Source organism: Thunnus albacares, chromosome 23 (assembly GCF_914725855.1).
Source record: "Thunnus albacares chromosome 23, fThuAlb1.1, whole genome shotgun sequence".
Classification (NCBI taxonomy): Eukaryota; Metazoa; Chordata; class Actinopteri; order Scombriformes; family Scombridae; genus Thunnus; species Thunnus albacares.
In genome coordinates this window covers 16266780-16276704 of record NC_058128.1, presented here as the reverse complement: position 1 = coordinate 16276704, position 9925 = coordinate 16266780, and the positions used below count along the sequence as shown (strand labels likewise).

The 9925-nt window shown below is 40.2% G+C and overlaps 1 protein-coding gene across 1 annotated transcript; it reads right to left on the bottom strand.

The window, feature by feature from the left end:
* Positions 1 to 346: 346 nt before the first annotated feature.
* On the bottom strand, positions 347 to 8718 carry LOC122975590 (sodium- and chloride-dependent GABA transporter 2-like). The gene is made up of 15 exons (XM_044344092.1): positions 8626 to 8718; positions 8060 to 8251; positions 6374 to 6508; positions 5985 to 6125; positions 5807 to 5894; positions 5595 to 5727; positions 5245 to 5379; positions 4448 to 4551; positions 3940 to 4064; positions 3708 to 3820; positions 3418 to 3555; positions 2123 to 2225; positions 1836 to 1936; positions 1480 to 1650; positions 347 to 1359 (listed from the first exon to the last, which is right to left on the bottom strand). Exons 1-15 carry the CDS (start codon positions 8630 to 8632, stop codon positions 1210 to 1212), a joined length of 1836 nt encoding a protein of 611 aa, XP_044200027.1. The 5' UTR covers positions 8633 to 8718; the 3' UTR covers positions 347 to 1209.
* Between the last annotated feature and the right edge of the window lie 1207 nt (positions 8719 to 9925).

Sequence of the window (9925 nt, the reverse complement as noted above, 5' to 3'; positions counted from 1 at the left end):
AACTTGAAAGACTGAAATTTAAGTGGCCCTACACCTTTGAAAAACAGTTTCAGAGGCAAAAAGCTTGGGTTTCATTATAGACCATGGCTTAAATTTAAGGACGTATATTTAAGAAAGCATAGTGTCACTAAAATCACATATTTCTATCTTAGAAATATAGCACAAGTCAGATCAGAATTGTTTTAATATTAGAGGGAAGTTGCTGCAAAGTTAATATGAGAATATTAATCAAAATTAATGATAAAATGTTGAAAATGACATCTGCAAAAAAAGCAAAGATGATTATGAACACACAAAGCCACAATCAATAAGTTAAAATAATAAAATTTCAATTACGCAGTAGGGAAATGGTTCAAGACAACATTTATTTTGCATGTTTATTTAAAAACATACTTACACATTTCTTTGTACAGACATTATGTTACAGTACAAAATATGAAACTAAATTGTATATATCATGTTAGTTTTATCTATAACTATTTGCAGTGCTACAGTATTATAATGTTCACTGACATTCTACAGTATATTTTCATTACAGTCCTTTATTCATGTTTCCATTGAAAATAATACATTTTATTGCAATTCCTGTAAATACAAAAGGAAAATTTCCCCAATCAGTTATGATAATACAATAATATGATACAAATATAGCTTAGTCGCCATGTAGAGATGTCAGATATATAAAGAGACTCCAAGAAGTCATTGTATCCACAGGTACTATTACTGATTTATTTGTCTTAGTGTTATATCTGTAAAAAAAAAAAAAATCCCTCACTATCCAAACTAAAATATTTTATTTAAAGAGTTTTAGGGAACCTGCATGTCTGTATCCAGAATTAACATAATTCATTTGAATGAAATAAAAATGACATTATCTTTTATTGTAAAATTTTATGAAACACTTTATGAAAACAGGGGCTGACTTATAAATGTCTGCAGACTTTTAGTTTATGTACATAATCTGTGAGCAAAACAACATTCCAAATTATTAATACACTTCAGTTTGAAAAGAGTAAAGGATTTTTGTCCCTGAAAATGTCCTTATAGTACTTTCTAAAATGTCTAACTAATCCAGTAGGCGACAAACTATATTTTTTCCATTCTATAAATGTACAGGCGCTGCCAAACTCAACACACTTTCCCTGCAGTGATCTCTGTGATGGAGCCAAAACCCATGTGTCTTTCAAATAAACATCACCCACTGGGGCCTCATAAGTTGGAGTCCCTCTCTGAGACAGGAAAGTAGCCATTTTTATTCATGGTGGCATCTCCCCCAGGAGCAAAGATGGCCAGTAACTTCTCCTGCTCCCTCTTGGTTTTGGGTAAGTCATCAGACGGTGTGATGAGCAGCTGGATGCGCTGTAGAAAGACAAAGCAGTTCAAACAGGCTGAAGTCTTATGTGTGCTTTATTTCTTCTCCTCTGATTTAGATTTTTAAAATGAATGAGTTTCATATGCTGTTGAGTGTGGTGACCTTACCTCTCTGAATGTCCCCTGTGTGGTGCTGATCTTGTACACCATCCAAAGGGGAATGCAGACCATGGAGGAGAGGGCGAGCAGCCAGCCAATGACATAGCCCCACCAGGGATACACATACTCATTGTTGTATTTTAGTGGAGTGTATTTGATGAGTGAGAAGGCAAAAGTACCCTAGAGACAAATATTACAATTAGAAAAATAATACATTCTTTCAATTTCAACTAACAAGATGGCTGCATACTTAGAAGAGAGGAGATCATATGAGAATAAAGGAAGAGAGGAGGCCTCCTCTCAGTTGCTGTTTGTCATCTTTGGAAAGCTATGATACTAGTTAATTAGTTTGTTGATATACTCACAATGCACGTGGCTGGGGTGAAGAACAACCAACAGTACTTGATGTAAGGTCCTGGGCGGTAGCCAATCATGTCCTCGATGTTATCATAAAAGCGGTCTGCACCTGGAAACACAGTAAAGACATTTGTTTTCATGCAGCGCATTTAAAATCATAGCTGAATAGGAATGTCTGCCAGTAATTAGGTCAAACACTGTATGTTAAAAAGTACAGTCAATAAGATTGTACAGGAAATGCATTTCTCTATCATCACACAGGAATAAAAGTCTTTTATGTCTGAGGGCAGCTTACCATAGACCCATGCAATGCAGACAGTCTCAAAGATGGCCATGAAGAGAAGACACATGCCACTAGCCGCGTAGTAATCAAAGAGCTGGAAGACGTACATGCCGCCCTACAAAGAAAGAGATACAAAGACTTATCTATTTGTTTTCAGACCAAAGATGTTAAAAGGAAAGGTTCACAACTTTTCAAGTCTGTCCTAAAACAACAGTCAAGTGCCCAAATGAAAATTGAGAGAAAAACCTGTTTCAATGTTCACATATAGGCACCTCAATATTGTTTTAATATTGATTGTAATACTCTACAGAATTAAACAGCAATTTAGATAAAGTTGATCTCATGCTCTTCATATTGAAACATCTCCAAGCCACACAAAAAACAAAGAAAATGGTTAAAACAGAATTATAAAGAGGAGATAAACTGAAAGCCCTTTTTTTTTACATGAACATCTTACAAGAGCATCAGTGGCGAGGTTTCACATTATTATTTCAAATAACAATTTTTATGACTTGGACTTGACTTGATGTTTAGTGACTTCATGTTTCGTGCACAGTCAACATGTCTCAGTTGTTGCTAGACTAATTGTAACTCAGCTACTGTACATATTATTTCTGTTTTGATGAGTTTTCAGCTTCACACCTTGTTGCCTTTGACTTTTTGTGTTTTCTATTCCAAATTAGAACAGTACAAATGTATAGCAGCCTCTAGATTGCATATTACACATAATAGGAATGTTTGGATAAATCTGAAGCATCTATAGTCAATATTTAATCATATACAAATCCCATGTGGTTCTTATACATAGTTTGTAAAAGAAACTTGAAACACTGAAGCCCAGAACTTGAGACTTCAGACTTGATTAGATTGGAAGCGTTGTGTGACGCCTGAGACTTACCTGAGACTTGTTGCACAAAACCTTTGACTTGCTTGTACTTACAAAATGATGACTTGTTGACACCTCTGCAGAGCATTCATGCTTCCAGCTGTGCAGAGGTGAAAACATGTCAACTATAATGGACTCTTGAGCAGAACAAAGCATCCAGGCATGGTTTACCCCTTAACAACCATCAGGTGTAGCAACCCCCCCCCCAGCAACAGACTGATTTGGAGTTTCAGTGTGAAACAATTTCTTTAATCTGGATTTGAGATATTCAGTGATTATCTAAATGCTGTTTTTAAGGCATTTTCACCCTAGGAACATATCAGTAAATGTGCTTGCAGATGTTTGTCTGTGTGCATGCATCTACGGTTTGTGTCTATAGTCTGCATCTGTGTGTGTGTGGCCTCAGAGAGTGACCCCCTACCTCCATTAGCATGATGAGACCCATAAAGAAGGAGAAGAGGACCACACCCAAGAGGAAGAGCTCCCTGCGGTTTTTGCGGCGGAACACAGCGGGGTACATGTCGACTATCGCCGTCACAAGGCTCTCTACGCACACAAACTGATCAGGAGGAGGGCAGAGAGGGGTGGAGAAAGAAGGGAGGTAAACACAGAGAAACAAAGTCAAATCACACCGTTTGTTCAGTAATCCTTATCATTACGGAAAACGGAAAGCTCTCACAGCATCATTCATTAACTGAAAGTGGTGCCTACCTGACTGTCAAGCCCCAGAAAAACAATCATGATGAAGAAGAGGGAGGCCCACAGAGGAGAGAAAGGCATCATGCTCACAGCACGGGGGTAAGCTATGAAGGCTAGACCAGGACCTGCAGAGCCAAGGCGGAAAATGTTAATGAAATAAATGAATATCGACTTTAAATATATGATCTGACTATTACTGATCTATTGCTGTTGCTTTTCCTTTGAGCCTTGATGCAAGCCTCACCAGATTCTGCAACTTCTGAGATGGGAACATTCTGTTCATAAGACATGAAACCCAGGATGGAGAAGATTGCAAAGCCTGCCACAAAACTGGTGCCACTGTTCAGAAAGCACAGCGACAGGCAATCTCTGCAACAGACAGCAGATTTGTATTTTAGTGGAACAAATATGACATAGGAGACAAGATTAGAAAATTAAAAGGGGAACTCCACCAATTACTACTGAATATGTGGAAAAAAGTTTTTACTATCCATATGTGAGTCCAACATTGTTACAGGAGCGTAATGCTAAATCTGTGAAGTACGACTGAGGAAACTATGACGAAGATTATGCTGTTTTTATTGAAATGTTGCAAACTAGTGTCAAAATTTCATTTCAGAATGAGACAATATGTTTTGAGCCTTTGATTGACAAACCTAACTTAAACCATCTATATATTGCTTTGGAAAGGAAGTCCTGTTAATATAAATATTGAATCAAGTGTGCATGTAGATATTGTGTGGTTAACATACTTGTAGCAGTTATTGTTGTATTTGTTGTAGCTGCCCAGAGCAGTCAGTGACCCTAAACAGATGGCGTAGGAGAAGAAGATTTGGGTGCCAGCATCCATCCACACCTAACAAATAAAAAAGAAGCAATCAACGTATAATAGGCCATGCTGAATCATGAAGCCAGCATAACAGTGCACACTCACTTAGGTTGATGTATATGGACAAACGTGTCATGTAGTGTTTATATAATCCAGAGGAATTCACGTGCAGAGAATGCTTGCAATCGTTAACTATTGCAGTGACCTAACAGTAAACTGTAAATGTCTTGTTTGTCTCAACACTGATTAACAAACCAAGCTTCCACAAATGTAGAGATTGTGATGGTTAGCTAAATCCGATGTTTCTGGTGACAAGTCATTTTAAAACTTTGACAAAACCTCTGTTTTGTCTTATCCTCCCAGAAGGGAGAAGCCTGGTTAGCTGATTGTCTGCAGCTCAGCCCTGGTAGAGCTCATATTTACAGTCCCAGTGGTGTCCTGGCCCTGCATTTGACCCCTGCGGTCCCTGCCTCTTTCATGGAGAGCAGATGGACCCAGCAGAAACTAGGATCCCCAGCAGAGAACCATGGGATATCTGCACCTGGTGCGCCCTCGCCCATGGGGTTCAGAACACCAAAAGGCCCTCATTGGGAATTTATGAAAGGGTGAGAGATGTTTTTGTGGGAACTACCTCATGCCAGATACATATAGTAGACGTTAATCAATAGATTTTCTGTATCTCTGCTTTAATTTGAAGGTGTTTGCGTGACATCATGGTACCTGTGGGTCCGCCAGTCGTCCCAGGTCAGGGTAAAGGTAAAACTGGATGCCGATCCCAGCGCCAGGCAGGGTGAGCCCTCTGATCAGCAGCACAATCAGCATCACATATGGGAAGGTCGCAGTGAAGTAGACCACCTACATTGACACACGCATGCCGTGATGTCAAATATGCAACAAAAAAAAAAGATAAATACCAGATGTCATCCTGAATGATAGCACCCGAGAGTTCAACATAAGTCAACCTTTGGCCAAACAAATAAATAAAAAGGGGTCTCCTGGTATTTTCACTAGGTGCAGATCAGAGGTGCTGATCTGGACAAGACCCTGAACCCCTCCCCCCTTCCACCCACCTTTCCTGTAGATTTCACCCCCTTCCAGATGCAGAAGTAGCACATGACCCATGCGATGAACAGACACAGGGCCAGGTCCCAGTTCAGAGAGCCCATGTGGTCAATGCCTGGGGAAATCCTCAGCGCTCTTCTCCTGCAGAGACAAACACAGAGGTGAGACATCTTTTTCTCTATGTCACATGGGTAACATATCATCAGGTCTGAAAACTCACTCCCAGAACTCCATGACAGGAGAGGTCATGTTTAGGTGGATTGATTGGTTGACAGAGTTGTTCCTCCTCTCAAACTCCACACAGTTTGCTGTGGAAAAAAAATGCAGAAATTCTTAGAACTGAGCAGTCATTTTGATAATTTCTTGTCCCATTTAAAAGAAAAACATGCTCTTGTTACCTGTGTTCCATGTGTTGTTGCAGGAGGACCAGGCCAGGTCCCAGGAGAAAGAGAAAGACAGGTAGAAAATCCCCCAGGCCAGAACGATGATGTAGTAGAAGTTAAGCAGAGTCACTATCACCTGGGTGCCGTAGCCAAGACCTGCAGAATATGACACATGCGACATCAACAATGACCCTGTTACAATAATCTGAAACATTTATTAGGATGTTGAATAATTAGTTGTAGTTTTATCATCCAAGGATAATTTCACTTGTGTAAAACTAATTTCCCTCCAAAAGTAGGCTACTGAGGGATGAACATGATTCAGCACTCATCATTTGCCTGTCGTTGCTTTGCTAGGATCCCACATTGGTTTTGGCCTACGGTGATACACCTGTCCTCCTTACCTTCAAACAAGGGGCTGATTTTCCTCCAGCAGGTAATGCCTCCCTGACTGGTGTACTGACCCAGGGCGGTCTCCAGGAAGAAGACAGGGACACCACAGGCGAACAGGAAGATGAGATACGGGATGAGGAATGCACCTTGAGTTGAGAGAGGACAGAGGACTCAGGATTAGAGATGACTTTTGATTTCGGTCAGTGTGACTTTGTTTGCAAGGTCACAGCAAAAGACTGAAAACGGTCAACCATCTTTGTCCAGGTGTCACTCGTATAGATACATTTATACACTGAGTGTTAACCCTCTATACCTATTTAATCCTATTCAGGAGCCTATCTAAGTATACACTTGGTAACAGGTCTTCAATCTACTGCAGGTCTAATGCATAGACAGAGAAATATATTCACTCTCACACCTGTTTAGAGTTTTCAATCCCACAAGTACATGGGGTCATGACTGAGGTCAACACTGGGCCTCTTGCAGTGCTGGAAATGTTGACCCCGAACACTCTGCAGCGCCAAAAGTTAATAATAAATCTGCTTAAATACGGATAAATGAACCAAAAGCCCACATTGAGTCCCCTGTGTATGGTGTAACCTGCAGAAAAAAGATGCAACACTTAAGGAAACTGTTAATCCTGATGTGTTTGAAGCCTTTTGTTAGAACTACAGAAGATAAATCTACCATAAGATGTTGCTTCAGGGAGTTTTTGTAAATTTCGTGTGAACCTTCTCACTCCATATATCTCTTCTCTCCTCTAACTTGCACTTTCATTCTTGGATTACTTATTAGTTATTATGAAACATGCTTGTTTTTTCTGTCTCTAAATTGATGCTGCTACTGTTTGATCCAGATCGCCTTTGAATAATGTTTAATTTCAGCCAGATCAACCCTGTTTGAACAATCTTAAAATACAAAAGTAAACCACATAAAATTTAAGAAGTATGCAAGGTCAAGAAAAGGTTATGTATTATTTCACATACGAGAATTAAAAATATTACTGTCTATGTGAAGAAATATGTGCCTGAATCCGTCTGACATTGTATTATAACCCGAGGCAAGGAAATGTTATGAAAATTAAGTTTCTTTAATGCTCTTTCATTTCAGACGAGTTACACCGCCACTCTCTTTTAGCTTTTGTGTTGACATCCCGTCGGGTGGCCGAGGATGTTTGGCGTGCTCAGATTTCCGCCTCTCAGCGGGGACAGCTGCTATGAGCAAGGAGCAACAACAGCTGTCTGACCCCGCTCAGCCCTGAGTCCTGACCCTGCCACCCCATGGAGGGAGAGAGAGAGAGAGAGAACCGTCCCATTTACCAGCTACACAAGCATGTTTCCGCACGACACTGTGTGCAGAATCAAATGGGGGGGGGAAACATTCTTTAGGGTCAGATTAATTAAGACTTTGTTTTTCCTGTTTTTCCTGATCTCAGGTGCTCTGTGAGGCCCTTCTTGCATGTGATGTAAGGCTTCCTGTCAGCTGTCATTAATCTCCTATTTATCAAGTAAATGTAAAAAAAACAAACTTGTAGATAGATCTGTGAAGAATGTGCACTGTGGAAAATATCAAATAGTAAAAGTTCAAGCACAAACTTGGCACACAAGTACCAGTAAAACTCTGCAGTGCTTCTGTTACTGCAGATGAAAGGAACCTACATTTATTCCTTGACCCCTCCATCCAATTCCCCCACTCACCTCCCCCGTTCTTGTAGCAGAGGTAAGGGAAACGCCACATGTTGCCCAGGCCGATGATAGAGCCGGCAACAGACAGGACAAACTCTATCTTGTTGCTCCACTGGCCCCGCTCCTCCATCTTTTCCTCCGAGGGGGGCAGCAGGCCCTTGGATGGGCTGGTGCCATTAGGGAGGCCTGCTTTGGCAGCATCTCCTAAAATCAAACGAGAGAAAAGAGGACAATTTTCCATTAGCCTTGAGGTTAATTTCAGTCTTGGACTGAAACTGTTCTCAGTTCCCTCAATAACAGTCAAGATGCAATTGAGTAAGACACTGTGCATCACTAAGATCTGAATGTGTACAACTTAATCAATATGAAGCAGGGCATTAAAGGAGAGCAATTATGCGATTTTTGTCATCTTTTACTAACAAAAGATTTACCAGTCAAGACAAAACAGATTGACTAATTTTGATCTCTGTATACAAAATTCCATGCAACTTCTATACATTTTAAATAAAAAAAAAACATGTTAAAAAAGATTCTCATTCTCTAAACAATCTAAATTACAGTGGAAAACTTTGTCTTACCTTTCATTGCAGTGTCACTTGCTCTGCTGTGTACAACTTGTCTCACACCTGAGGTTGTCGCTGGGGATTTCTCTGAAAACGTTCAAGTTTTAGTATTTAAAGTGACTGGACTGAGGGGCGGGGGTTAGTAATGCTAAACTTAGGGCCAGCCTCCGCTTTCTTTCCCTTCATCTGCCCCTTTCAGAGCAAAGTACATCACCTACAGGCAACACAGACCAGAATAAGATGACACTGGACCAGTCAGTCAGGAAACCACCTCCGCTATAGAAACTGTATAATAAAGTATATCACCTTAAGGAAAATTCTGCTTTCAGTTTTGTTTTTTTGCAATCAATTACCCATTTTTTTTATTTAAGTTCTATTAGATGGAAGGAGCAGATCCACATGTTTTGTACACATGATGTATGAAAGACTGATGAGAGAAAATCTACATTTATAAAGAAATTGTGAATATGGAATTTCTGCAATGTTATAGTAGAGATGGGTCTGACTTGTTTGTACTGACAGATCTTCCATTATGTGGTCACATAAACAATTCATGCTTATGTCTGATACAGGAGACACGGCAGAATGTATGGAATGAAAGAGGAAGCAATAAACAGTGTTTGTGTGTGTGTGTGTGTGTGTGTGTTCAATCATTAAGTGCATGAGCCAGGAGAGTCGACACAGGAGGCGGGTGGTGAAGATGGAATGGCATGCGATAACGAGGAAGGCGTTATGTAATCGATCATGTATCATTACAGTTGATGCCCTGCAGCCCACTGTGACCGCATGTTCCTCGCTCTCCCTCCCAGTCAGTGCAGTGACAAGAGGTGAGACACTCAGATGGAGGCAAAAGCAGCTGAGGTCAGTTCACACCGGATTTGACTTGGCTGAGTTAGGAGTAGACATCCACACAGCCCCCACCAGCCCCCACCCACATTCCTTTCTGCAACAGAAATGTGTTTTTCAGGTATTCTGATTAAAATCCTACAAAACTGTTGCAAAAAACTGATGAAATTAAAAGCACCATGTTAGAAAATTCATATCAAGGATGTCAAGATGAAAAACCTGATAGTGTATGGAAGATAAAAAGGGGCATCTGTTTATTTATTTTTTTGCATAAAATGGAGAGGTATTCCTGATTGTTAGTGAGGAGAAAAAACAAAAACACATGTAACTGGGAATTCAAAATGCAAGTTGTCATACTGGAGACCCGCAACTTGCTACCGCATCTCTCCTCTAATGGAGCTAATAAGTAACACGGGAAATGTGAAACATAACTTAGCAACTTGAAAACAATCATCCTCTCAATAACATT

Bases quoted from the DNA above. Each gene is read 5' to 3' on its own strand.
- LOC122975590 (XM_044344092.1), bottom strand. The intron at 6,126-6,373 runs GTAAGGAGGACA...CATATTCTGCAG, and splicing joins AATCAGCCCCTTGTTTGAAG to GTCTTGGCTACGGCACCCAG. The intron at 1,360-1,479 runs GTAAGGTCACCA...GTCTTTCTACAG, and splicing joins CACAGGGGACATTCAGAGAG to CGCATCCAGCTGCTCATCAC.